This window comes from Prunus persica, chromosome G4 (genome assembly GCF_000346465.2).
Source record: "Prunus persica cultivar Lovell chromosome G4, Prunus_persica_NCBIv2, whole genome shotgun sequence".
Classification (NCBI taxonomy): Eukaryota; Viridiplantae; Streptophyta; class Magnoliopsida; order Rosales; family Rosaceae; genus Prunus; species Prunus persica.
This window is the reverse complement of record NC_034012.1, coordinates 8,857,794-8,885,452: the sequence shown is the minus strand read 5'-3', so window position 1 is coordinate 8,885,452 and position 27,659 is coordinate 8,857,794. Positions and strand designations below refer to the sequence as shown.

Genomic DNA, 27,659 nt, shown 5'->3' with positions numbered 1-27,659 from the left:
TAAAAAAATGTTTTTTCTTAATTAATTTTTAACAAGGTCGTAAGAACTTTTTAAAAAAATTGGATAAATTAAAGAAAACATTAAAATCAATATATTTAATAAGGATAAATTTGGAAAACAAATGATAGCTTATTTAATGCATTAATTGTTTTTTTTTTTTTTTTTTGAGAATCTTTCCTATTGAAAGGAGCGATAGCATATTAAACTCACACACACAACACGGAAGCTAGGACTCGAACCCAGGACCTTGTCTGAGGGAGTAAATACTCCAAACCATTACACTAGTGGGTCCTTTACTAATTACATTGTTTTAAATGTAAGAAAATAAACACATACCATGACAAAAAAAGAGAAAATTTAAATTAAAGAAAAAATTGCTAGCATTCCCACATGCAATTCAGACCTCATTGCAATCATCCTGTCTTTTCACTCACTATACAATGTACGAAGTCTTCATCTTTTAGGCTGTGGGCCGTCCACACACAACGAAGTGGACATTTCCAAATTCCAAGTTTGGAAAAAACAAAAGCTAGTGTAGACAAGAAAACAAAACTGAGGGACAGATATATTATTCAATAGAGGAGCCTGATCATCCAGATTAGCTAGCTTTGGCAAAGCTATGGAAGAAAAGAGATCCGGGAGCTTATACGGTGGATCTCTTATTGTGCCTAGTGTTCAAGAATTAGCCAAGAAGCCTATAACCGCCATCCCAGCTAGATACATACAGACTCGTCATCATGAACAACAAGACGATGTCATGTTCAATCCTGATCATGGTCAAGCTGAAATACCATTCATCGACATGCAGAAGCTGCTTTCTCAAGAATCGACTGATTCCGAATCTGAGTTAGCTATGCTCCATTTTGCTTGCAAAGAGTGGGGTTTCTTTCAGGTACACAACTTTTTTCACTCGTTTGTCTGTCTTGAGGAATTAATGAGAAAATTAAATCACAATTTAGCATCAATGGGAAGTTATTGGCAGGTAATGTTGGGTTAGAATTGATAGAGCAAGTACAAGTATTAGTAGCGTAGAAGAAAAAGTGTGTCCCTATAAATATATGTTAATTTGCTCGTGGATTTTTTTTGAAATCTTTACCTTGTTAGACGTGGTCCTAAGTTTAAATTCAAAAAACAACGGTTGTTAAATAAATGAAAAGGAGTTCAAGAATTCAGGTTTAGGCAATTAATCATGTCATTATACAAGTATTTTTACTTGATACTAACTAGGGCATTAAGAAAGTAATCATGGCCAACATTAAGACATTATGTATATATGTTACAGTTGGTAAACCATGGTGTGAGCTCTTCCTTGATGGACAAAGTAAAGATAGAAATTCAAGACTTCTTCAACCTAGCCATGGAAGATAAGAAAAAGCTTTGGCAAACCCCAGGAGACTTGGAAGGTTTTGGACAAGCCTTTGTAGTTTCAGAAGACCAAAAACTCGATTGGGCTGACATTTTCTTCATGACCACCCTTCCAGTCGAAATGAGGCGGCCTCACCTATTCCCAAACCTCCCTTCTCCTTTCAGGTCCTCTCCTCTCATCATCTCATCATATATATTACTGATGGGCTCGGTCTGAGTTGGTTCGATTTTGGGCTCAACTCAAACACCGAAACACTGGCTTTGGTTTGGTTATTTGGAAATCAGAGTCAAACCATAATTGATGAAAACCAACCACTTTGGTTAACCGAATTTGTTTTGTTGGTTTGGTTCAATTTGAATTTTTTGGCTTTTTTAGAGAGAGAGAGAGAGAGAGAGAGAGAGAGAGAGAGAGAGAAGAAGAAGAAGAAGAAGAAGAAGAAGAAGGAAAAAAAGAAAAGAAAAAAAAAAGGGGAGACGGGAAGAGGGAGTGATGACAGACAAACGTAAGAAGGAGAAAAAAAAATAGAGAAAGAGGGACTAATGGAGACAAGACAGACGGAGAAATGGAGAGAGAAGAAAAGAAAAAAGAAAAAAAAAGAGAGAGAAGACAAGATATGCATGTTTTGAGGGTTTTTTAAAAAATTTCTTAGGCATGCCCAACAACAAAAGCCAGCTTTTTATTATTTTTTTACTTCTTTAAACTATGTATTATATATATATTTTTATAATAATATTATATATAATATTTTTAAATATCATTGGTTTGATTTGGTTAAATTGTGATTTTGGATATTGCAAACCGTACATCGAATCATATATTTCGATTTGATTTGGGTTCAAATTGATGACCAAAAAAATTTTAAAAAAACCAAACCAACTCAAACTATCGATTTGACTTGGGCGGTTTGATCGGGTTACCGGTCTGAATGCCCAGCCCAAATATATACATATACTTTGTGTGCATGTGTTTGTGATTGGAACTGAGTATTTTTCTAAAACCGACTTATTGTTGACATGTAGAGAGACCTTAGAAGTTTACTCATTGGAACTGAAGAACCTAGCCTTGACTATCCTATCACAAATGGAAACTGCTTTGCAAATGGAAGCCAAGGAACTGACCAAGTTATTTGAAGATGGAATGCAATCAATGAGGATGAACTATTACCCTCCATGTCCTCTTCCGGCGGAAGTCATCGGTCTTACACCTCATTCTGATTCTGTAGGTCTCACCATCCTCCTACAAGTGAATGAAATGGATGGTCTCCAAGTAAAGAAAGATGGGATTTGGGTTCCTGTTAAGCCACTACCAGATGCCTTTATTGTCAACATTGGAGACATTTTAGAGGTAATCGTATGGCTCTCAATTTCACATAACTGATCCTATGGTGAATACTTGTGTAAATCTATAGTACATAGTTCTACAACATAACATATAGAAGAATATCGACACAAAAATAAATAGGAAACATTACCCCTGTTTAAACATGTCATTTTACAATATGGGGCTGTAATGTTTGCCTTCTTCTATTTGTGCCATATTTACTGATAATAGTGTCAATCAGTTGCATATCTCTCACGTAGATGGAACTAGACTCGATTGTTTGAGTTACGTTGCTTTGTGAGAGATGTGTTCAACAGTAATTTCAAATCAAGATTCATACATAATCATTTTATCTACTGCAGCTACATAATTTTGTGTGTGTATATGGGACTCATGGCAGATTCAAACAAATGGGATTTATCGAAGCATTGAGCATCGTGCAACAGTTAACTCTGTAAAAGAACGGCTGTCAATCGCCACATTTCACAACCCAGCACTTGATGTTGAAATTGGTCCGGCTAGCTTGGTCACTGAGCAAACACCTGCAGTATATAAAAGGGTGGGAGTTCAAGATTATGTGAAAGCCCTTTTTGAACGTAAGCTTCAAGGAAAGTCTTTTCTTGAAGAACTTAGGATAAAGTAAGATGGTGGTGAGATTTAGACAATCTGTGAGCGTGGAATTGCAACCATGTATTAGTGGTATCTAATTTTCTGAAGAAATAAACCAAAGCCTACCAGTGCAGATGGTGTCCAACTGATGAAGTGTGCCCTGCCAATAGAGTTTATTTTGTTGGTTGCTCTTGAAATGTGAAGAGGTTGCTGCCCTTTAATATCATTTCAAATATATAGCCCTTTACTATCTAATAAATGAGAATAATCATGCCCTAGCTGATTATGATCCTCATCATTAGTACCTCCAGTCTCTTAATTATAAATAAATTGTTGCAACTAATGTGATGTGAAAGTTATAAACTCATCTCTTATAAGTTCATCTTCTTCTTTCTTTCTTGTTTTTACTTTAATCTAATCTCAACTTTGGAAATAGGGATTCAAATTCAAGTGTAGAGTAGGGAGCACATCCGCTTTAGCTAATTTGGCTAAGCCCATATCTGCTTAGTTCATCTTCTTTTACTTCATCCTTATAGCTTAAATAGGTTCATCACCCTTAGATATAAATAAAGTGGAGCACCTATATATAGTTCATCCTTCTTTTAAGCTTTTAGGCTTTTAAATTGACTTGACTTGATAGTGTTATCTGTTTTTGTTTTCCGTGAAGCAAATGGTGTGGCACATACTACGCAACATGTGTCATTTCCGATATAACTTGATTTTTTATTTGTCTTGTTGAGTCAAATACTACGCATATTTTGTGTGGTACATACAACTTGCACAAATCAATTTCGACTATTGTCAATTTATGAATTTGTGACCATTGATGTGAGCATAATCCAAGAAATTAATCAACCGTATTTTTTTAGAATGCTGCTTGTTAGCTACTACTGTAATCACCATATGAGGTGTAAAACCGTTGATGATACCTACAACCTTTAGTATACAATATATAATTAAAAGGTTAACTATAATTAATTTAAAATTAGTAATTATTTTAGTGACACTTCTCTTCTTAATGTTAAAAGAAATTTCTTTTTCCTTTTTTTTTGGTTACAAGGCAGGCCTTAGCCAAAAAAGAAAAAAAAAAAAAAAAAAAAAAAAAGCTAACAAGGCACAGCCCTACCTTGGGCTCTCCCTAGTTCATCATCCAACAGCAAGCTTGAGAGGGAGATATGAGCAGACTCGTAGTTATGAAGCTCCAAGGGTAACTCATACCCCAAGTTAGGAAGGTGATCAACTGCTCTGTTTTGCTCCCTATAAATATGAGAGACATTGCATCTCCAATCACGGTTAAATAACAACTTGCCATCTTCAATCAGACAATAGACAAAAAACAGAGGATGTGAATGATTACAATCCTTAGCAATCAGAGAGACAACAGACAAGGAATCACATTCAATATCAAGGGACCTAAAAGAAATTTCAAATTCTAATCCACCTCCCGTGTTAATTAAAACAAATCCTAATTAATCTTTATATATATACACTCACGGCACGTGCAAAATTATTCCAAAATTTCCTCACAATAATGGTCACAAATCTTAAATCTATATATATAAAGCAAAAGGCAGAGAATGGTGAAACATTCAAAATACCAGAAAATGCCCTTTGTTAATTCAAACATTAAGAATTGAAATTATTAATTAAATGAGGATAATATAGTAAATTCACATTTTTAATATTAAAAAAATTAAAATTAAAAACAAAATAAGATAATAGGTCCTACTTTGATGGAACATAACTACCCTGTTATCTTTTATTAATTTTAAAAAAAAAATAAAAAAAAAAAAGAAAATCAATTGGCACATGCGTGAGCATGTGTCAAGGGGCTAGTCATTGATTATTGCTGCCCTGCCCATTGGTCCCATATCCAACCGCTAGTTCAAGTCCAGACAAGAAAACAAAACTGACTCACGTGTATTTAACGTGTGGGGTGGGGGGTGGGGGGGGTGGTCGGTGGAGAGTCGAGCAAATAAAAAAAATAAAAAAGGACAAAACCAAAATTTAAATTCTATAAAAGATAGAGTCAAGCAAATAAAAAAATATCCAGATTAAGCAGCCATATTAGTTAGCTTTGGCAAAGCTATGGAAGAAAAGGCATCGAGGAGCTTGTACGGTGGCTCTCTTATTGTGCCTAGTGTTCAAGAATTGGCCAAGAAGCATATAATCACCATCCCACCCAGATACATACAGCCTCATCATCACCATCACCAACAAGATCAAGTGATATTCAACTCTGATGCGGAAATACCATTCATTGACATGCACAAGTTGCTTTCTCAAGACTCAATTGATTCTGAATCTGAGTTAGCTAAGCTCCATTTTGCTTGCAAAGAGTGGGGTTTCTTTCAGGTAGACACCATTTTTCACTCCTTTGGACTGTTTTGAGGAATTAATTAGAAGATGACATCACACTTGTGATAGTATATTATATTGATGGAGCAATAATATACTTCAATCAGAAGTTATTGGAAATGTTGGGCCAAAATTGGTAAAGTAAGTACAAGTATTAGTAGCGTATCGTCAAGGGGCTAATTTGTTTCGGTGGGAATTTTAACTTAAATTATAAGATGTTTGTTATAAGATATGGGGAGCTTCACTCTAGGCCTAGAAGTGGCTCGCTGCTGAGTATCATAGTTCTGTGTGTGTGTGTGTGTGTTTTTTTTTTTTTCCTTCTTAAGAGAGATATATTTTTTATATTGTGAAATCTTCATTTTGTTGGAAGAAGTGCTGAACGACAGTTGCTACATAAATAAAACAAGTTCACAAATTCGACTTTAGGCAACTAATCGTGTAATTATACATGTAATAAGAACGTATTTTTACTTGTTACTAACTAGGCATTTAAAAAGTAATCGTGTACAACATAACATAGTATATGCATGTCACAGTTGGTAAACCATGGAGTGAGCTCTTCCTTGATGGAGAAAATAAAGACAGAAGTTCAAGACTTCTTCAACCTTCCCATGGAAGAGAAGAAAAAGCTTTGGCAAACCCCAGGAGACGTGGAAGGTTTTGGACAAGCCTTTGTAGTTTCAGAAGACCAAAAGCTCGATTGGGCTGACCTTTTCTTCATGACCACCCTTCCAGTTCAAATAAGGAGGCCTCGTCTGTTCCCAAACCTCCCTTCTCCTTTCAGGTCCTCTCCTCTCATCATCTCATCTTATTACTTTGTGTGCATATCCATATGTTTGTGATTTTGTGCAATATGATTATATATATGAATGTGCGTGAATCCATGATGTATATAGGTCCACCTCGATACAATTTAATGATCCAATTAAGTGTTCATTTTCTTTGGCATTATTTTTAGTATGGATACATACATGACGTCCGGCTTCCAATAATAATAAACACAAGCTATCAATATGGCCTCGACAATGTGTGTAAATCATTGTTGTCAACAAAATTTATCGACATGTTATCGATACATTTTCACCAACAATATTGATGCACATATAGATCAATTCAATTTTTAAGAATTAAAGACCAAACATCCTGCACATAGAATTTATGCATATATATGTAGGTGACTGAATTTCGATAACCAAGTTATTTTTTACATGTAGAGAGACCTTAGATGATTACTCATTGGAGCTGAGGAACCTATCCATGACTATCCTATCCCAAATGGAAACTGCTTTACAAATGGAAGACAAGGAAGTGACCAAGTTGTATGAAGATGGAATGCAACAAATGAGGATGAACTATTACCCTCCATGTCCTCATCCAGGGAAAGTCATCGGTCTTACACCTCATTCTGATAGTGTAGGTCTCACCATCCTCCTACAAGTCAATGAAATGGATGGTCTCCAAGTGAAGAAAGATGGGATTTGGGTTCCTGTTAAACCACTACCAGATGCCTTTATTGTCAACGTTGGAGACATTTTAGAGGTGATCATCTTTAACAATTATCCAAAAACTAAGCTTCATTCACCATAATAATTTTATCTATTGCAACTATATGATTTTTGTTTTGTTTTTTGTGTTCATGGCAGATTCAAACAAATGGTGTTTATCGCAGCATTGAGCATCGGGCAACAGTTAACTCTGTGAAAGAAAGGCTCTCGATCGCTACATTTTACAACCCGGAATTTGGTGGTGAAATTGGTCCAGCTCCTAGCTTGGTCAGTGAGCAAACACCTGCAGCATATACAAGGGTGGGACTTGAAGATTATTTCAAAGCCTTTTTCGAACGTAAGCTTCAAGGAAAGTCTTTTCTTGATGAGCTGAAGATAAAGTATTAGAAAATTACTCAATTCCATTTAATTTTCTGAAGAAATAGAAAGCGGTGTAGTCTTGTATAATTAGTATTGTTTTAGGGTAATGTTAGGTTTACTACATTTTTATATCACATTGTGTACCACCTCTCTAATAGAGGTGGAGCCCATCAATATAATGGGACCCCACCTCTATTAGAAAGATAATACACAATATGATAAGCCTAGCATTTCCTACTATTATATTATCGCCTCAAACTCGATTTGTGTGAGTGCCACCTGCTCTTATAACTTTATAAGGCAGTTCAGTGTGAAATCTCTCCAAGATTAAAAGAAGAAAACCCTTTTTTTAATTAATAACCAATAGTGCGTACATTTAATTACAAAAGGCACAATTGGAAAGAAACCAAAAAAATAGTGGATTATACAATCACTCCACCCTCCCCTCAAATCTAAACATGGGACTTTTACCCCTCTTGAATCCCCACTTAAACCCATTTAAACTTCAACAGTACAATTAAAGACATCTAAAATATCAATTTCAAGGGAGTAACAAACTAATATAAGAGCATAGTTTTATTTCTCTCTTGATGTAGGTTCTCTATGTTATGTCTTGGAGGAAGATTAATGGCGGTTGGTTTTCCTTTTGTCGGCGTTGTTTTAGTTTTGTAATTTTAGTTTAGTTTGTTCAATAAGATCTAGAAACTTTATGAGTTGTCTATGTTGTTTTACTTTCATAATTCCATAAACTTTGTTGAATTTGCTTGAGTTCATAGTCTCTTTAAGAGTGTCATTCTGGTTAACATCCTGTTTTGTCATCGATGTAATTTGACGAGATTTGAGGCAACTAAGACGATGGATAGGAGTTTTAGAAAATTTATTTTTTGGTAGTGATTCTCTCCATATCATTTCATTTCTGCAATTTGATCATATTCACCATACTGCTATTGGAATGGCTCCTTTTATAGTCTTTTTCCTTCGAACTTTTTTTGTCTGATTGATTTAACAAACTTAAATTGCTTTTTATAAATTAAAAAAATTCTAGTTTGAGTTTGAATTTGATTTCGATACGTTACTCTCTTTTTCACTCAAGCTTTTTTTATTTTATTTTATAGGCAAAGATATTAGCATATGCCAACCACCAAAATAAAATCGATCTACAATTCAGACGTCATTGCAAACATCCTGTCTTTTCTTCTTTTTTGGGTCAAAAACATCCTGTCTTTTCACTCACTATACAATGTACGAAGACTTCATCTATTAGGCTGTGGGCTTCCAGACACAACAAAGTGGACATTTCCAAATTCAAAGGTTGGACAAAACAAAAACTAGTGTAGACAAGAAAACAAAACTGAGGAACAGATATATTATTGGGAAATAGCTTAAAATGCCACCTTTTTTATAATTTTAACTAAAAATACCATCCCTTCCCAATTTTTTTACAACTACCACCTATAAATACATTTTTATTGTGGAATTATTGTACCCATTTCAGTTTTTCAAAAATTGGGTTCTCTCTCAACTCTCTTGGCTCTATCTCTCTTCAGCCCTTCTCTCTCCCTCGTGTAACTCTCTCTCTCTCCGACGCAATCGTCTTTCTCCCTCAGCGGTGGCTATTCATCCAAGCTTAACTCCACGATTCACATCCACGAGGTACTGTTCATCTTCCTTGTCTTTGAAATTTGGGGTTTTTGTGAATTTGGTTTATGGTGTATGGATTTGTAAGAAATTGATTTAGGGGTTTCTTCGAAATTGGTTTTGGGTCTCAATTCTTTGTGCCCAAGTACTAATTAATACCAGTCATGGAGAATTGTCACTGAATGAAGCATCCGTAGAGAATTGTTGGATGAAAATATCTTTGCTATATTCATGCTACTTCCTCTTGCGGGTGGTTTATGTTGAGTTAATATTTAAATTTTAAAATGCATTCTTTTTTCAATTTTGATTTCAACGTTTTCTTCAAAATTGTTTGTGTGTAAATGCAAAATAAAGGCATAGATTCTAATTGGACTATTCATTTTGCCCAAAAGCATTCCTGATGCTTGATCTTTGTCAGTGTAACAATCATGTTATGGAATTATAAGTTTGCACATACAATTTGATGGTTGTCTAATTATATGTTTCATGTTTTGGAAAATTTCTGGTATTTCTTGAAACCAACCATGGCTGACTAGTTCACATTCTCATTATCAATTTTTTTTTCTTTCCCAATTTGCTTTATCCGCCATATAGTATTGTGATTTTAATAATTATTTTTCTTATAGATGTTCACATATTAACTGGTGAAAATAATTGAACAGAGAAAATCCAATGATGCAGAAGTCGAGTCACTGCGAGAGGAATACCATCAAAGGGTTGCAACACTTGAAAGGAAGGTAGGTCTTCTCATAAAGTCTTGTTTATAATCGTGCTTGGATTGATCTAGGTGTTATATGTGCCCCTTATGTTTTTGATGAAATTGGTACTTGCCTATTTTTAATTCAGCTCCTGATAATTGGAGGGGCTATGCCAACTTATGATTGCAGGTGTATGCTCTTACAAAGGAAAGGGACACGCTTCGGCGGGAGCAGAATAAGAAAAGTGATGCAGCTGCTCTTCTGAAGGAAAAGGATGAAATAATTAATCAAGTTATGGCTGAAAGTCTCTTTCTGTCCCTGTCTGTCTCTGTTTCTCTTGAGAAGCTCAATATGTTCTACATATTTTGTGCCTCATAGTGAATTTCCGTTACTTGTAAATCATGATTTCTTTAGCGTATTTAATTGCATTGTGTTTTTCGTTTCGGGTAGAACAGAGTTTTCAATGATAGGATTTATTTGGAAAAAAGGAATTCTGGTAGTTATGCTGTGTTCTCTATTTTTGCATGAAAGTTGAAAGTAAGATGTCCCATCTATATGTGTGACAGCTTCAGGATTATGGCCTTCGTCTACTGAAAGGAAATTGCTATTTGATCCTGTTATATCTTTTATGGGACAAACAAATGAGGGAAGTAGTGTTGATTCATCACAGAAAGCTGAGTCTTCAGAGCATCCGCCAAAGGTTGACAAATCATCAGGGGAATCTGAATCTCCACAAAAACTCTCTACTGTTGAGGCAAAGGAAGGGGTCAAAACAGAAACTTTACAACACTCTTCAACTGAACAGATGGCTGATAAGGAGGAAACTGAAGTTGTCAAGGAAGAAACAGATGATAAGCATGCTGCGACGGTGGAGGAAACAGAGACTGTGGTAGCAGAGCCTGAAAAATCTGAATCTGAATCTGAAAAATAGAAAATCTATATGATGGGGGTTTTCTGGCTAGCTAAAAATCTGTGAGAAATGATGAATCCATCTGATTGCAGCCTATTTAATGTTTAATACCTTCATTAAAAAAAGGTTGTTGATAGTGCTTTGACTATCTTGCAGATTATAATGGCAAAACCAGCAGGTGGCCCTAGTGAGAGAGATCAGCATGCAGGGATGGATGAGGACTAATTTTGTGTGTATGACAATTGACTATCTTTGCTTGTATTGCTCTATGTTAGGGATCTTTTGTTCCATTTTAGTAACAATTTTGTTTAGGAGAAAAAGAAACATATTGCAGTTCATGCTTTGTAAATGCCATCTTCTGTTATGATGGACACGTGGTATGCTCTTGTTGGGTAGGTTTTGGATTGAAACCATGGTCGAGTGCTTGAGCCATGTTTAGTGTGAAGCTTGAATGGATTTTCTTTTCTGTTGTATTTGGCCCTTGTCTTTTCAAGCATGCCAAAAATCATCCTAGTTTTGTAATATGTGGTTTGTGTCCAATTAATTTACTGTGGACCTTGCATTTTTGTACCCAATATTTGATAGTTGCCTTCTTTTGAACGAAGATTCATTGAGGGAGAGAATTACTTTCCTTTTGAATATGAATCGATGTGCAACTCCAACTATCATTTCAAAGGTCAACATCAATTCATGCTAATATAAGGATGGATAACAATTGTCGTGTCCATGAGATTCGAATTCAGGATTACTTTTCAACAAAGTGGAGACTCTGTTATTAGACCAAATGGCCATTGACATACGATATAATAGCAATATTAGGCCAATACATGTACACTATAGAGGCAATATTAAAGCAATATAACCACAATACGATAGCAATAATATTACAATATCACCTATAAAAATATAATTATTGTCCACTTATTGCTGATTTTGCACATGTTCAGAAATTTTGTTCTCTCTTAGCTCACTCGGCTCTCTCTCTCTGGCACATCTCTCTCTCTGGCACATCTCTCTCTCTCTTTGGTATCTGTCTATCGCAGCTCTCTATCTCTCTCTCTCTCTCTCTCTCTCTCTCTCTCTCTCTCTAGTGCAACTCTCTCTTTGCTCTCTTTCTGTAGCGCAGCTCTCTCTCTGTCTCTCTCTAGCTTCGTTCTGCCTCTTTCTCCCCTTATTCGCTCTCTGTCTCTTTATTCATACCTTCCTTTTTTTGTAAATTATTTTTTAGTTGTTATTATTTTTTAAAATAATTTCTTACAATGTCTTACGATGCAATTATGATGCACCTGACTGCCTGTTTTTGAAAGGCACGTTGTTTCTTTCTCCTCCTCGTCTTCTTTTTGAATGCAATATGGCCCAAACAGTAAACCCATTGATGAGCTGTAGTCAATATACATACACTAGGTCAATATAATGGCAATACGATAGCAATAGCATTACAATATACATGCAATATGATGGCAATATGCATACAATATTAGTACAATACACAGGCAATATTAGTACAATACACATGCAATAGGACAGCAATATTAAGTCAATCTACATACAATACACACACATCCATTACAGACTACAATTTAGACATGGAAAATAAATCGCCACCGAACCCTAACAGTACTATCCCAAGAAGCAAAAATTATTTCTTTCATAAAACTTGACAATTCAATTGTTATTACATAGTCAACCAATCTTTGCTCTATTACATACATACTTCCCACCTATAATTATAAATAATGGAGAGCTCACAAATTCTACTAATTTGATCTTAACTTCATCAATTTGTTCTTCGTTGTATGAGTTAGCTCTCCCTTCTTGCACATTTTCCAAGTTGTTCTGTTCTCCTCCCGTGTAGCAATATCAGCAACAACAGGTTATCTACATATCTGAAATCATAACTGCACATGATTCTCAATTAGCAAAGAGGAAAACCATTTTCTTTTATAACTTCGGTTCTGAAATATATAACAAAATGCAAATATCTTTGCTTCTGAAAAGGAGCAAAAGTTTGTCAACCAATTCATAGTAAAAACGAAGAAACTAGTGAACATAACCAGAAAAATGCTAACCTGCAAAACCAACTCCAATACTTTAACCACATCATTAATACTTGAGATTTTCTTCTCATGGATTATGATTAGAGGATTTTCCAATTCCTATCAGCACATACACAAGTTTGAAGATAATCAGCATCAAGCAAAAAGGGACTTGAGGTGCTGCTAACTTTAACAAGCAGCCCTCTAACAGTTTCAAGACATAGTTATCGCTGAGTCAAACTAAAACTTACACATTTCTGATTGTTCTGGTTGGTGATGAAATAAGGGGATATGTAGCCCCTGTCTAGCTTCATTCCCTCAACAACCTCCAGCTCGTTGTCCAATGTTTTCCCATCCTGCAAAAATTAACATAGTGTGAAGCTTACATGTTTTGGGTATCATTTGGGAATAAAAAACTAAAATAAAATTATTTGCCCTCCAATATATTTCTGTACAAATTTCATAAGACCCATACATACCTCACTTTAAAACAACAATAAAAAGAAGCTGATATCATCCATATTTCAGCCCTTGCAATATGGTAACTACACTAATATGCCTATGACAAATCTGCTGACTAGAAACAGACATAGGCAAATAAAGTCACATACCCATCAGCACAGCCACTGTCCAGGTCGTGATGAGATACAAGCCAATAGACGACCACAACCAAATTGCTCTTCAATATGCTGGTCAAGAGTTGTCTTTATCAAACGAAATCAGAGAACCACAATTTTAAAGATTCCAACATAAATGAATTACCTGAAGTTTAGTAATCAACCCTTTCTTCTCTTCTTCAAACTCTCTGATCTAGTATTCAGAGAAAAAAATATAAGAATACCTAGCAGTGAAAGGATTAAAGAATGACAAAATCAGACAATGAATAAACCGGCTAGCATACCTGAGCCCTTAATTTCCTAATCTGTCCTTCTTGAGCAGCCTGCTTTTTTGAAAGCTCTTCACCTGGTACATAAAAATGCAAAAATGAAGGAATTTCCATAATTATTGATATGATTGCATAAAGAAACCCTCCTCGCATCCACAATAGAACATTGGCTACGTTGAAATTCACTATGAGGCACAAAATATGTAGAACATATTGAGCTTCTCAAGAGAAACAGAGACAGACAGGGACAGAAAGAGACCTTCAGCCATAACTTGATTAATTATTTCATCCTTTTCCTTCAGAAGAGCAGCTGCATCACTTTTCCTATTCTGCTCCCGCCGAAGCGTGTCCCTTTCCTTTGTAAGAGCATACACCTGCAATCATAAGTTGGCATAGCCCCTCCAATTATCAGGAGCTGAATTAAAAATAGGCAAGTACCAATTTCATCAAAAACATAAGGGGCACATATAACACCTAGATCAATCCAAGCACGATTATAAACAAGACTTTATGAGAAGACCTACCTTCCTTTCAAGTGTTGCAACCCTTTGATGGTATTCCTCTCGCAGTGACTCGACTTCTGCATCATTGGATTTTCTCTGTTCAATTATTTTCACCAGTTAATATGTGAACATCTATAAGAAAAATAATTATTAAAATCACAATACTATATGGCTGATAAAGCAAATTGGGAAAGAAAAAAAAATTGATAATGAGAATGTGAACTAGTCAACCATGGTTGGTTTCAAGAAATACCAGAAATTTTCCAAAACATGAAACATATAATTAGACAACCATCAAATTGTATGTGCAAACTTATAATTCCATAACATGATTGTTACACTGACAAAGATCAAGCATCAGGAATGCTTTTGGGCAAAATGAATAGTCCAATTAGAATCTATGCCTTTATTTTGCATTTACACACAAACAATTTTGAAGAAAACGTCGTTGAAATCAAAATTGAAAAAAGAATGCATTTTAAAATTTAAATATTAACTCAACATAAACCACCCGCAAGAGGAAGTAGCATGAATATAGCAAAGATATTTTCATCCAACAATTCTCCACGGATGCTTCATTCAATGACAATTCTCCATGACTAGTATTAATTAGTACTTGGGCACAAAGAATTGAGACCCAAAACCAATTTCGAAGAAACCCCTAAATCAATTTCTTACAAATCCATACACCATAAACCAAATTCACAAAAACCCCAAATTTCAAAGACAAGGAAGATGAACAGTACCTCGTGGATGTGAATCGTGGAGTTAAGCTTGGATGAATAGCCACCGCTGAGGGAGAAAGACGATTGCGTCGGAGAGAGAGAGAGTTACACGAGGGAGAGAGAAGGGCTGAAGAGAGAGATAGAGCCAAGAGAGTTGAGAGAGAACCCAATTTCTGAAAAACTGAAATGGGTACAATCATTCCACAATAAAAATGTATTTATAGATGGTAGTTGTAAAAAAATTGGGAAGGGATGATATTTTTAGTTAAAATTATAAAAAAGGTGGCATTTTAAGCTATTTCCCTATATTATTCAACAGAGGACTATACTACTAACAACCTAACCTGGGCTATAGCCCAGTAGACTTGTTTTTAAAAAGACTAAAATAGTCTAAAATAGTACCCGAGCCTAGGCCAATCTTATTAACGAATCCCCACTAGGCTGGCTGACCAAAAACTCGATTGGGCTGACATTTTCTTCATGACCACCCTTCCAGTCGAAATGAGGCGGACTCACCTATTCCCAAACGTCCCTTCTCCTTTCAGGTCCTCTCCTCTCATCATCTCATCATATATACATATACTTTGTGTGCATTTGCATGTGCATGTGTTTGTGACTTTGGCAATATCGACAAAATATTGATGCGCATATAGACAGTCTCTTCTCTTTAAGTAAAGACCGAACGTCCTGCACATAGAATTTTTGAATACATGATATATGTGAGTATTTTTCTAAAACCGACTTATTGTTTACATGTAGAGAGACTTTAGAAGTTTACTCATTGGAACTGAAGAACCTAGCCTTGACTATCCTATCACAAATGTAAACTGCTTTGCAAATGGAAGGCAAGGAACTGACCAAGTTATTTGAAGATGGAATGCAATCAATGAGGATGAACTATTACCCTCCATGTCCTCTTCCGGCGGAAGTCATCGGTCTTACACCTCGTTCTGATTCTGTAGGTCTCACCATCCTCCTACAAGTGAATGGAATGGATGGTCTCCAAGTAAAGAAAGATGGGATTTGGGTTCCTGTTAAGCCACTACCAGATGCCTTTATTGTCAACATTGGAGACATTTTAGAGGTAATCGTATAGCTCTCAATTTCATATAACTGATCCTATGGTGAATACTTATGAAATTCTATAGTTCATAGTTCTACAACATAACATATAGAAGAATTTCGACAAAAAAAAATAAATAGAAAACATTACCCCTGTTCAAACATGTCATTTTATAATATAGGCCATAATGCTTGCCTTCTTCTATTTGTGCCATATTTACTGATGATAGTGTCGATCAGTTGCATCTCTCACATAGATGGAACTAGACTCGATTGTTTGAGTTACGTAGCTTTGTGAAAGATGTGTTCAACAGTAATTTCAAATCAAGATTCATCCATAATAATTTTATCTATTGCAGCTATATAATTTTGTGTGTGTATGTGGGACTCATGGCAGATTCAAACAAATGGGATTTATCGAAGCATTGAGCATCGTGCAACAGTTAACTCTATAAAAGAAAGGCTGTCAATCGCCACATTTCACAACCCAGCACTTGATGGTGAAATTGGTCCGGCGTCTAGCTTGGTCACTGAGCAAGCACCTGCAGTATATAAAAGGGTGGAAGTTCAAGATTATGTGAAAGCCCTTTTTGAACGTAAGCTTCAAGGAAAGTCTTTTCTTGATGAACTTAGGATAAAGTAAGATGGTGGTGAGATTTAGACAATATGTGAGCGTGCAATTGCAACCATGCATGTAGTGGTGGTATCTAATTTTCTGAAGAAATAAACCAAAGCCTACCAGTCCAAATGGTGTCCAACTGATGAAGTGTGCCCTGCTCGTAGAGTTTATTTTGGGCATGTTGGTTGCTCTTGAAATGTGAAGAGGTTGCTGCCCTTTAATATAATTTCAAATATATAGCCCTTTATTATGTAATAAATGAGAATAATCATGCCCTAGCTGACTATGATCCTCATCATTAGTACCTCCATTCTCTTAATTATAAATAAATTGTTGCAACTAATGTGATGTGAAAGTTATAAACTCATCTCTTATAAGTTCATCATCTTCTTTCTTTTTTTATACAAACGATATTATACTTTAATCTAATCTCAAATTTGGGGAGGGGGATTCAAACTCATGTGTAGAGTAGAGAGCACATCCGCTTTACCTAATTTGACTAAGCCTATATCTGCTTAGTTCATCTTCTTTTACTTCATCCTTATAGCTTAAATAGGTTCATCACCCTTAGATATAAATAAAGTGGTTCACCTATATATAGTTCATCCTTCTTTTAAGCTTTTAGGATTCTAAATTGACTTGACTTGATAGTTCTCTGTTTTGTTTTCCGTGAAGCAAATGGTGTGGCTAACATACTCGTTCTCATTATGCATTCTCTTTATCGAAACATCTATATGATATGGGGACTCTCCCAATATCATTTGTGATGCTTAGTTGAAGATGTATTGTAATAAGTTTTGATGAAATAATTATCGATTTTTCTCTCTAAAAAAAGACACTTGACTTGATTGGAGTAGCTTTCTAGATGTTGACATGTGTCATTTCCGATATAACTTGATTTTTGATTTGTCTTGTTACGCATATTTTATGTGGTATATATAACTTGCACAATCAATTTCGACTATTGTCAATTTTTGAATTTGTGACCATTGATGTGAGCATAATTCAAGAAATTAATCAACCGTATTTTCTTAGAATGTTGCTTGTTAGCTACTACTGTAATCACCATATACCATCAGAATGAGGCATAAAACCGTTGATGATACCTACAACCTTTAGTATACAATATATAATTAAAAAGTTAACTATAATTAATTTAAATTAATAATTATTTCAATGACACTTCTCTTCCTAATGTTAAAAGAAATTTCAAATTCTAATCCACCTCCCATGTTAACTTAAAAAACTCCTAATTAATCTTTATATATATACACTCACGTGTCGGCACGTGCAAAATTATTCCAAAATTTCCTCACAATAATGGTCACAAATTTTAAATCATAGATTATTGCTGCCCTGCCCATTGGTCCCATATCCAACTACTTGTTCAAGTCCAGAAAAGAAAACAAAACTGACTCACGTATATTTAACGTGATTCGTGAGCAAGAGAGAGAGTCAAGCAAATAAAAAAAAAATCCAGATTAAGCAGCCATATTAGCTAGCTTTGGTAAAGCTATGGAAGAAAAGGCATCGAGGAGCTTCTACGGTGGCTCTCTTATTGTGCCTAGTGTTCAAGAATTGGCCAAGAAGCCTGTAATCACCATCCCACCCAGATACATACAGCCTCATCATCACCATCACCAACAAGATCAAGTGATATTCAACTCTGATGCAGAAATACCATTCATTGACATGCACAAGTTGCTTTCTCAAGACTCAATTGATTCTGAATCTGAGTTAGCTAAGCTCCATTTTGCTTGCAAAGAGTGGGGTTTCTTTCAGGTACACACCATTTTTCACTCCTTTGTACTGTCTTGAGGAATTAATTAGAAGATGACATCACACTCGTGATAGTATATTATATTGATGGAGCAATATATATACTTCAATCAGAAGTTATTGGTAACGGTGGGCCAAAATTGGTAAAGTAAGTATAAGTATTAGTAGCATAGAAGAAGAAGCCTATCGTCAAGGGCGGAGCTAGAATTGTAAATTTGGGGCACCCGAAATAGAAAATACAAGCATATAAAATATTTACGTATTCAATAGTTACATGTTTAAAGCTAAATATTTCTAATTTAGTCATGTCTAATTTGTTTCAGTGGAAATTTTAACTTAAATTATAAATTGTTTATTACTAGTTCTATAAATTATATATAATATAATATAGTAGAGATAATAAAAAATCTGTGGGTGGGGGGCAGTGTGGTTATGTGTGTGTGTTTTTTTTATCTGTATTGTGAAATCTTCATTTTGTTGGCAGAAGTCCTGAGCGACAGTTGCATAAATAAAACAAGTTCGCGAATGCGAGTTTAGGCAATTAATTGTGTACTTATACATGTAATAAGCATGTATTTTTAGTTATTACTAACTAGGCATTTAAAAAGTAATCGTGTGCAACATAACATAGTATATGCATGTTACAGTTGGTAAACCATGGAGTGAGCTCTTCCTTGATGGAGAAAATAAAGACAGAAGTTCAAGACTTCTTCAACCTTCCCATGGAAGTGAAGAAAAAGTTTTGGCAATCCCCAGGAGACGTGGAAGGTTTTGGACAAGCCTTTGTAGTTTCAGAAGACCAAAAGCTCGATTGGGCTGACCTTTTCTTCATGACCACCCTTCCAGTTCAAATAAGGAGGCCTCGTCTGTTCCCAAACCTCCCTTCTCCTTTCAGGTCCTCTCCTCTCATCATCTCATCTTATTACTTTGTGTGCATATCCATATGTTTGTGATTTTGTGCAATATGATTATATATATGAATGTGCGTGAATCCATGATGTATATAGGTCCACCTCGATACAATTTAATGATCCAATTAAGTGTTCATTTTCTTTGGCATTATTTTTAGTATGGATACATACATGACGTCCGGCTTCCAATAATAATAAACACAAGCTATCAATATGGCCTCGACAATGTGTGTAAATCATTGTTGTCAACAAAATTTATCGACATGTTATCGATACATTTTCACCAACAATATTGATGCACATATAGATCAATTCAATTTTTAAGAATTAAAGACCAAACATCCTGCACATAGAATTTATGCATATATATGTAGGTGACTGAATTTCGATAACCAAGTTATTTTTTACATGTAGAGAGACCTTAGATGATTACTCATTGGAGCTGAGGAACCTATCCATGACTATCCTATCCCAAATGGAAACTGCTTTACAAATGGAAGACAAGGAAGTGACCAAGTTGTATGAAGATGGAATGCAACAAATGAGGATGAACTATTACCCTCCATGTCCTCATCCAGGGGAAGTCATCGGTCTTACACCTCATTCTGATAGTGTAGGTCTCACCATCCTCCTACAAGTCAATGAAATGGATGGTCTCCAAGTGAAGAAAGATGGGATTTGGGTTCCTGTTAAACCACTACCAGATGCCTTTATTGTCAACGTTGGAGACATTTTAGAGGTGATCATCTTTAACAATTATCCAAAAACTAAGCTTCATTCACCATAATAATTTTATCTATTGCAACTATATGATTTTTGTTTTGTTTTTTGTGTTCATGGCAGATTCAAACAAATGGTGTTTATCGCAGCATTGAGCATCGGGCAACAGTTAACTCTGTGAAAGAAAGGCTCTCGATCGCTACATTTTACAACCCGGGATTTGGTGGTGAAATTGGTCCAGTTCCTAGCTTGGTCACTGAGCAAACACCTGCAGCATATACAAGGATACGAGTTGAAGATTATTTCAAAGCCTATTTACAACGTAAGCTTCAAGGAAAGTCTTTTCTTGATGAGCTGAGGATAAAGTATTAGAAAATTACTCAATTCCATTTAATTTTCTGAAGAAATAGAAAGAGGTGTATTCTTGTATAATTAGTATTGTTTTACTACTGTTGTCATAAATTTTCATCAATTGATAAGAATGTTGTCTTATCGCCTCAAACTCGATTTTGAGTGATTGCCACCTGCTCTTATAACTTTATAAGGACAGTTCAGTGTGAAATCTCTCCAAGATTAAAAGAAGTAAACCCTTTTTTTAATTAATAACCAATAGTGCTTACACTTAATTACAAAAGGCACAATTGGAAATAAACCAAAAAAATAGTGGGATTATACAATCACTCCACCCTCCCGTCAAATCTAAACACGGACTCTTACCCCTCTTGAATCCCCACTTAAACCCACCTAAGACAATCCATACTGCACAGTTCCTGTATTCCTGTGAGCAGCTACAGCAACGGCTGCAGCACCAACCGGACCAAACTGAGATTGTGCCTGCAGCAGTTTTGAATCGATCACATGTAAGTGATCTGCCTTCGTGGGTGGTGGGTAGTATGGATTGGTGTTCACTTCAATGGCCATGCCAGGAGCAGGTTTTGCTGCTAAGTTGCGTTGTTCAGGCTGGGGTTGCAGTTTAGCATGTGATGCATCCCTCCGCATCTCCAAACCGGACTTGTCTTGATTGGCAGTATGAGTTCTGAAGAAACAGTGTGGAGAGACGGACTGAGGGGGAAGAACTGCGTTTCTGTAGAACGTCCTTGGATCATAGGTTTCCTTGATATTTCTGCCATTCTCATATGGAAGAACTGGTCCAACAACTCGTCCAGGTTTCGCTGTGCATGGGAAGGAAAATTAATTAACACTACTAGAGCAACCAAAAAAAAAGGGAATGATGCACTAATTAAAAGCTAGTGGATCAAACAAAAGGCAAACTCAAAAGTCATTTGTGCTTCTGAAAGTCAGATTCATAACATACAACTTATAAGGCGTAGTCAATGTAAGGGCACCAGGAAGAGGTATTTTGGGGGCAAAGAAAAAAAAAAAAAAAGCAACGTTGATTATTGGCTAAGCACCAAGACCAACTCTGGGTTGTTGATAAATCATCACTTCATCATGATAAATTCTGCGAGTTCTAATTTAAATCCCATTCCTTAAAATAATCAGAGATGAAAAAAATAGCTAGGTATTACATTCAAAAACTAATGCTTCACAAAAAGGCAGTGTAGTACCTGTTGGGACCCTTGGTGGAGGCCGTAAAACCTTTGATGCATTTCCAGAAATTGCATCTGTTACTCTAAAATTGCTAGAAGCCTCTTCTGCCTGTCGGTTCTCATACGAGATCAAATTTGGCTGTGCATTAGGGGGAATTGTACTCGAGTGAACGGTGGATCTGCAAACAAAAAATTTGGTTGGGTACACATCCATAAAAATATTGAAAAATCAGAGTAAACCTTCCGAAGTCAACATCTTTTCTTGATGAAAGCAAAGACTACAATATTAAGATACAATGAAATCATCTTGCAAATAGCCTACCGTGGAAGGGAGACATGCTTCCTCGCTGGAGGAATAACCGGTCCACTTTTCCCACTGTTTTCCTCAAGATAAGCAAACTGCTTTCTGAATTGGCCTATAGCACTGCATTCAATAAATATGTTATAAATCATCGATGGGAACGGAAAAATCTACACAACACAAAGATAGGATGGATAAGAAGCAAATTTTGAACCTCGGGTAGAGAAAACTAGTGCCTTCAGTTCCATTCAAGTAGTCCTTAAGTAGCTGAGGATGGTATTCTAGTATTTCCCGGTAAATTAGTTCCCTAATGTCTTCCTTTGTGACTCTTCGCCTTTCAAATTCAAATTCCAGCTTTGAAATAGGCTGACAAGAATGTTCTCTCTCAACTTTGGCTAGACCTTTGAAGTAAGGATCAGCTAGTGCCTATAAAACAAAAAAAGAGATAAGGTTTTAGTCCGACTGTATTAAACAAAGAGAAGAAAGAAGCTCTCCAAATCTACTTGATAGTGATTGCTAGATGCATCATGAGGAAACTTTCATTTGGTAAAAGCACTCAATTTGACATAACACAAACCTCTTCAGCTGTTGGTCGATCCTTCGGGTCAAACGCCAGTAGCCTTTGCAATAGGCGGAGTGCCAGAGGATCAGCCTTTGGAAATTTTTGTGTAAACGGGACAAGAGGTTTTTTCCGCATTTCTGTTAAGTACTTCCTTGCCTTCTCATTTCTAACCTGAATGCATAAATGCCCAAAGTGTCAACAACTTATGAAGGAACAGCAAAATGGACCAAAATGCATGTGTGTGTGTGTTAAAGAGAAATTTATAGAGAGAGTGCTAAGAGAGAGGAATCAGTGGCACTTACCCCAGAAACAGTCTCTAGCTTAGGTGTCCCAAGGAGATCAGTGATCAAATCTAATTGATGAATAACACTTTTACCAGGAAACAATGGTTTCCCTGTCAATACCTCGGCAAAGATGCAGCCAATACTCCATATATCAATGGCAGGTGTGTACTGCAAACAAGATGCAAAGAAAAATGAGGCCATTGAACCAGAATCAGAAAGTTCACAAAGCACTTAAACCACTCCAGAGAAACGGGCATAACCTGACACGATTACCTGAATGACAGATACAACTTCCAGGAGAATTCAATAGTCCTCCCTGAACAAGAATTATTATAATCTAGCATTACTGCATACTATAAAGCACATGGAAGACATTCCAGACATAAATAAATACATGATCTCGACTTCGACGAGCCAAGTAAAATTCCAATTACTTAGTTGGCTCTAAATTGCCAACAATTTTTTTTTCTATTAGAGTAAACTCATTTTGAATCAAGAGTACAAGACACAACTACTTAGACAATGCTACAACGAGCTGTCCTAAGAAAAATGTCAAATAACAAACCATCAACATCATAACCACATCAATTTTAAACTCCAAAAAAGCAGGGAACATGATCTAATTATTTTTACCATTGCCTCTGAATATAAGCCCTTCACGGTAGAAAAAATTTCATACCTTGGAAAAGAATGACCCACATAGTTCTGGAGCTCTATACCATCTTGTAGCAACATAGTCCTGTAAGTGTATCAAAAGAAGCAGCATTGACATTATTTGATCGGCAGGTTTGAAAATTATACCAGTAATAAATTCTGTTGAAGGAAATTTAAAGCTAGAAAATTACTTACTGTCCAAAATATTGTTGTAGGGGTATCACTAAAGGCAACTCTTGCTAGTCCAAAATCACAAACTTTGAGCTTGCAATTTGCATTTGCCAGTATATTTTTTGGCTTAAGATCTCGATGATATACATTTGCTGCAACCAAAAAAACCTATGCTTAGGTCATAGTGCAGAACTAATCCTAAAAATTCAACCCCCACTAGCTTCCCTTTCCTTATATAAGGAAACATAAGAAAAATATAAATATATCATTGAGGAATTAACACAACTATGGATAAATTCAGAAGACAAAACATTATTTAAGGAGCTTAAACAATTCATGGGAGAAATAAAATATAAGGACAATGGGCATAAATGAGACTCACCTGTATGCATGTATTTCAAAGCACGTAACATCTGGTAAAGAAAAAATTGATGATGCTCGCGGGTCAAATCATCATTAGCCTTGATAACTTGGTGAAGGTCTGACTCCATAAGCTCGAAAACTACATAAATATCTTTGAACTCCCTCTTTGACGGTGGCAACATGATGCGCTTAATTTCAACAATATCAGGATGTCTTAGAAGCCTAAGCAATTTAACTTCACGCAGAATCCGAATAGCATCAGAGATATGCTCAAATATATCATGTATTTTCTTTATTGCAACTTTCTCCCCAGTATGTGTGTCAATAGCCGCGCAAACAACCCCATAGCTTCCCTTCCCAATGACTTCAAGAATCTTATATCTATTCGCATCCCCATATTCAGTGAAAAAGTCCATACCTTTCAGGTCCTGAAAAATACCAAAGAATACATAAGTTTAAAATGCGCTTGCAAATATTAATACACGCTAATTTAAAAAATGGAACAAATTGCAACTTCCTTTTTTGGCAACCAACAAATTTCAAAATTTTAAAGTAAGTTTTATAACAGACAGTGTGTAAGCAACACAAATCCAGCAAATTCTAATGGACCACAAGAAAACAGCCCAAGATCGATCACAAAACATCAACTAATTTTATGACAAATCATTCTTCCTCAGGTCATGGTCTTGTTCCCATATCTGAGTCCGTGAAGAGTAACCGCGACATGCATTTTGAAAACCATAAAATCATATGACCCTTGAAAAAAGTAATGGAATAATATAATAGAATCAGGTGCTACAAGAAAAGGGCGCAAAGTAAAATAATATGCCATGGTAGAACATCAAAAAATTATATTAGAGACTAGATTCCTTGCTTTGAATGCAAAGCCAGCACACAAGAAACAGAAAGCAAAAGAAAAACACAATCTTTACAAAACCACATCAAACAGAATATTCAAAACACAGTAATTAAATTATTCTGCTTATTGAAGTTACTAAAAAACAAATATGATGTTTATTAGTCACCTTACAAATATGAATAATAGGATGAAAATTCAGGTAAAAAAGATTAAAGAATAATATAAACCCATAAATTTTGTGTAATATCTTTCATTCTCCAGAAACACATTTTCTTAGCAACCAAATGGTTGATGATTACCCCAACCCAGGTCTTGAAGAACCCCAAAAAAATCCACATAGAGAGAGAGAGAGAGAGAGAGAGAGAGAGAGAGAGAGAGAGAGAGAGAAAGATACCTTCTTTGGGTGATCTGCATGCATGTCCTTCTTGCTCTTCTAGTAATTGAACAAAACTCGAACTCAAAAGAAAACGACGAATTATAAATATAAGAGCTTTGCACTAAGAAGAAGAAGAAAACTAAACTAGCCACATTTGCCCCAGCGAGACCCACTCCGAATAACAAGCCCAAAATCCCTTCTAACACATACGCCACCAACCTCCTCTCTCATCCAAATCCACACCCCTCCCTCAATTCCCAATTTCCCAGATCCAATTACCCCACGAGCAGCCCCAAATTCAAAAATTTCAACACAATTGAAACTTGAAACCCCAGAAACTTCGGAGAATCCAAACCCTAGGAGTCTTCAAATTTTGAAATTGGAAACCCTGGGCTCTCTTCGGGAACGAGAGATCCAGTTGGGTGGTGCCGGATCAGAGAGAAACGAAGGGAATTCAAAGAGAGAGGAAAAGAGAGAGAGAGAGAAGGAGAGAGATGGTCGTCGTCTTCTTTTGATTAATCTGATAATTGGTTTGGTTGTTTTATTTATCCACCATAATTGGAATTTTATACTTTTGTCCAATTACTCTTTTACACACTGTGTACGGAGACCCGGTGCGGTGGTACTGTTCGCGTGTACGTCAGTGGTCGTATTTGTAGTTCTTTTAAATACCATGCCTCTTTTGGTCTTTTAGTCGTAGAGAATATTGAAATTCCATCTTATCCACTCCGGATTCTAGGGAATATTAGTATGGGCATTATTGACCGTAGATTGCATTTGAAGAACGCTTAAATCTACGGTCAGAGATTGATCCCACGTCCAGCGCGGCAGCGTAGCACTCCTCATAATCCAAATAATTAAATCCAATACATAAGAAGGAAAGAACTAAATTTGATGTTTCACAATTAAATTTGCAATAACTAGATGTAATATATTTAAAATGACGATGTACGAGGAGTGATTTGGAATCCAATTTTTTTTTTTCATGTATTTATTATTGTAATAGTGTAATCTTATAATTTAACCTTATAAAAAAAATTGGAATTCTCAAGTATATATTTTAGTTTTTTTATGTTGGAGTTATGATTTTGAAGGTAGCAAAAATGAAATGACCAAAAAAAACAAAACAAAAACAAAAAGAAGGAAAAGTTGGGCCTTTAATTGACTCTTGGAAGCTTTGATGGAGCATTGTACATGTCAACAACAACAACTACACCTCGAAAACTCAAAACCACATATACATATATATATATATGTGTGTGTGTGTTGCCAAAACTTGCACATCTTCATGTCAACAGCTACAACACAGAGGAGAACATGTGTTACCGAACTAGCACATCTTCATTCTTGTGACCAGGAGGAGCAATCGCCTCCTCATAAGCATGAGTGTCCAAGTGTGCTCTTGAGATAGAACTTTGAAGGAAAGGATTGTGAATTGTATATGTGGTAGTGAGTGATTTTAAATTTTAAGGGCTCTTCTTCTTTATTTATTTTTTACGCACCTCAATTGTATTAATACTGAGTATAATGAGTGCTAGTTGGTTATAGCTCAGTTGGTTGAGCTATTCTATATCTACCTATGTGGACAGAGGTTCGAAACTCTCGGACAAGAGCGGAGTTAGAATTGTAAAGTTTAGGGGGGCTAGAATAGAAAATATAATAGTATATAAAACACTTAAGTATTCAATAGTTTCATGTCTAGAGCTAAATATTCCTAATTTAGTCATGTCTAATTTGTTTTAGATGGAGTTTTAAGTATATACTTTTCAAAAGAGATGCAATTAATTAATAAAATCATATCAACACCGAAGCTAAGAAAAAAGACATTAAATAAAATCAATAGAAACACTCCAAAATATCTTCATCACTCAAACTCAAAGGCTCCCTGTCATGGCATCGATAGATTACTTGTCGTATCAAAGGGTTTTCTTAGTCATAATGGAGGAGATCGAACCTTGATGTGGTCTAATTCTAATCCGTTTCTCTTGTCATCCTCTCTTGGCTCTAATCAATTTCAAAACGCGGCAAAGTGTGTTACAATTATTTCGTAATCAAATCCGGATATGAACATGTACTGTTATTTTTGTCCCACTCTAAGAAGTACCAATCAATTTGCCTTGGATAACATGCATGTCACTCTGCTTTGTGTGTTCCACAGTCCACTTCCACCACTAGTTGTTGTCAAACCCTAAATTTTGCTGGAAGATTAAGGTCACCAAACCAACAGCACAGCACAATCTTTATCAAGTTGGCCGCTAAAATGATCGTAGCCACAATTTTGCAACCATGCATGCATGCATTGCTGTTGCAACAAGAGTTTCCTGGACCACGCGTTTGATCATGCATTGCTGTTTGTATTTTGAACCTTTACACACCCCAGAAATTAGTATTGTCATACTCTCTCTCTCTCTCTCTCTCTCTCTCTCTCTCTCTCATGGAATTATTTTGATACAAAGCTAGCTTTCTAAATTATCTGTGGGTTGTTTTGGTAGGTTCAGTTGGACTTATAATCAACCCACTTAAAGGAACGTGGG

General features: G+C 35.9%; 5 protein-coding genes and 2 long non-coding RNA genes across 11 annotated transcripts; 5 read left to right on the top strand and 2 right to left on the bottom strand.

Moving 5' to 3' along the window:
* Positions 488-3,689, top strand: LOC18781172 (protein SRG1). 2 transcript variants are annotated; one of them, XM_020562131.1, is made up of 4 exons: positions 488-892; positions 1,283-1,530; positions 2,386-2,710; positions 3,049-3,170. In XM_020562131.1, the coding sequence occupies exons 1-4, from the start codon at positions 620-622 to the stop codon at positions 3,142-3,144; spliced, it is 942 nt and encodes a 313-aa protein (XP_020417720.1). In that variant the 5' UTR covers positions 488-619; the 3' UTR covers positions 3,145-3,170. The 2 variants fall into 2 exon arrangements, with proteins under 2 accessions (XP_020417720.1, XP_007211481.1); XM_007211419.2 differs by having other exon boundaries at positions 620-892; positions 3,087-3,689.
* On the top strand, positions 5,059-8,235 carry LOC18780326 (protein SRG1). The gene is made up of 4 exons (XM_007214380.2): positions 5,059-5,650; positions 6,190-6,437; positions 6,868-7,192; positions 7,297-8,235. Exons 1-4 carry the CDS (start codon positions 5,384-5,386, stop codon positions 7,543-7,545), a joined length of 1,089 nt encoding a protein of 362 aa, XP_007214442.1. The 5' UTR covers positions 5,059-5,383; the 3' UTR covers positions 7,546-8,235.
* LOC109948571 lies at positions 8,903-11,330 on the top strand. 3 transcript variants are annotated; one of them, XR_002271222.1, is made up of 5 exons: positions 8,907-9,171; positions 9,783-9,893; positions 10,044-10,158; positions 10,421-10,826; positions 10,921-11,330. It is a non-coding gene; the product is annotated as an uncharacterized LOC109948571 (long non-coding RNA). The 3 variants fall into 3 exon arrangements; XR_002271220.1 differs by having other exon boundaries at positions 8,903-9,171; positions 10,044-10,826; XR_002271221.1 differs by having other exon boundaries at positions 8,904-9,171; positions 9,819-9,893; positions 10,044-10,826.
* Positions 12,388-15,081, bottom strand: LOC109948570. 2 transcript variants are annotated; one of them, XR_002271218.1, is made up of 8 exons: positions 14,936-15,081; positions 14,211-14,321; positions 13,946-14,060; positions 13,702-13,763; positions 13,412-13,610; positions 13,052-13,156; positions 12,834-12,920; positions 12,388-12,662 (listed from the first exon to the last, which is right to left on the bottom strand). It is a non-coding gene; the product is annotated as an uncharacterized LOC109948570 (long non-coding RNA). The 2 variants fall into 2 exon arrangements; XR_002271219.1 differs by having other exon boundaries at positions 14,211-14,285.
* On the top strand, positions 15,369-16,945 carry LOC18778281 (protein SRG1). The gene is made up of 3 exons (XM_007213516.2): positions 15,369-15,459; positions 15,674-15,998; positions 16,374-16,945. The coding sequence occupies exons 2-3, from the start codon at positions 15,753-15,755 to the stop codon at positions 16,617-16,619; spliced, it is 492 nt and encodes a 163-aa protein (XP_007213578.2). The 5' UTR covers positions 15,369-15,459; positions 15,674-15,752; the 3' UTR covers positions 16,620-16,945.
* LOC18780494 (protein SRG1) lies at positions 17,940-20,507 on the top strand. Its single transcript, XM_007211418.2, has 4 exons — positions 17,940-18,377; positions 19,022-19,269; positions 19,700-20,024; positions 20,129-20,507. Exons 1-4 carry the CDS (start codon positions 18,111-18,113, stop codon positions 20,375-20,377), a joined length of 1,089 nt encoding a protein of 362 aa, XP_007211480.2. The 5' UTR covers positions 17,940-18,110; the 3' UTR covers positions 20,378-20,507.
* LOC18780495 (mitogen-activated protein kinase 19) lies at positions 20,579-25,658 on the bottom strand. The gene is made up of 10 exons (XM_020562130.1): positions 25,144-25,658; positions 23,910-24,318; positions 23,552-23,679; positions 23,382-23,441; positions 22,721-22,870; positions 22,434-22,589; positions 22,071-22,282; positions 21,878-21,979; positions 21,574-21,734; positions 20,579-21,177 (listed from the first exon to the last, which is right to left on the bottom strand). Exons 1-10 carry the CDS (start codon positions 25,165-25,167, stop codon positions 20,750-20,752), a joined length of 1,830 nt encoding a protein of 609 aa, XP_020417719.1. The 5' UTR covers positions 25,168-25,658; the 3' UTR covers positions 20,579-20,749.

Excerpts from the sequence above, each read along its gene's own strand:
- LOC18780326 (XM_007214380.2), top strand. The coding sequence starts at position 5,384 with ATGGAAGAAAAGGCATCGAGGAGCTTGTACGGTGGCTCTCTTATTGTG. Across the intron at positions 5,651-6,189 it reads AAGAGTGGGGTTTCTTTCAG|TTGGTAAACCATGGAGTGAG; the intron begins GTAGACACCATT and ends TGCATGTCACAG. Across the intron at positions 6,438-6,867 it reads AACCTCCCTTCTCCTTTCAG|AGAGACCTTAGATGATTACT; the intron begins GTCCTCTCCTCT and ends TTTTACATGTAG.
- LOC18781172 (XM_007211419.2), top strand. The coding sequence starts at position 620 with ATGGAAGAAAAGAGATCCGGGAGCTTATACGGTGGATCTCTTATTGTG. Across the intron at positions 893-1,282 it reads AAGAGTGGGGTTTCTTTCAG|TTGGTAAACCATGGTGTGAG; the intron begins GTACACAACTTT and ends TATATGTTACAG. Across the intron at positions 1,531-2,385 it reads AACCTCCCTTCTCCTTTCAG|AGAGACCTTAGAAGTTTACT; the intron begins GTCCTCTCCTCT and ends GTTGACATGTAG.
- LOC18780494 (XM_007211418.2), top strand. The coding sequence starts at position 18,111 with ATGGAAGAAAAGGCATCGAGGAGCTTCTACGGTGGCTCTCTTATTGTG. Across the intron at positions 18,378-19,021 it reads AAGAGTGGGGTTTCTTTCAG|TTGGTAAACCATGGAGTGAG; the intron begins GTACACACCATT and ends TGCATGTTACAG. Across the intron at positions 20,025-20,128 it reads ACGTTGGAGACATTTTAGAG|ATTCAAACAAATGGTGTTTA; the intron begins GTGATCATCTTT and ends TGTTCATGGCAG.
- LOC18780495 (XM_020562130.1), bottom strand. The coding sequence starts at position 25,167 with ATGCATGCAGATCACCCAAAGAAG. Across the intron at positions 24,319-25,143 it reads ATGCAGATCACCCAAAGAAG|GACCTGAAAGGTATGGACTT; the intron begins GTATCTTTCTCT and ends GGTATTTTTCAG. Across the intron at positions 22,590-22,720 it reads AGCTAGAGACTGTTTCTGGG|GTTAGAAATGAGAAGGCAAG; the intron begins GTAAGTGCCACT and ends TTATGCATTCAG.
- LOC18778281 (XM_007213516.2), top strand. The coding sequence starts at position 15,753 with ATGGAAGGCAAGGAACTGACCAAGTTATTTGAAGATGGAATGCAATCA. Across the intron at positions 15,999-16,373 it reads ACATTGGAGACATTTTAGAG|ATTCAAACAAATGGGATTTA; the intron begins GTAATCGTATAG and ends GACTCATGGCAG.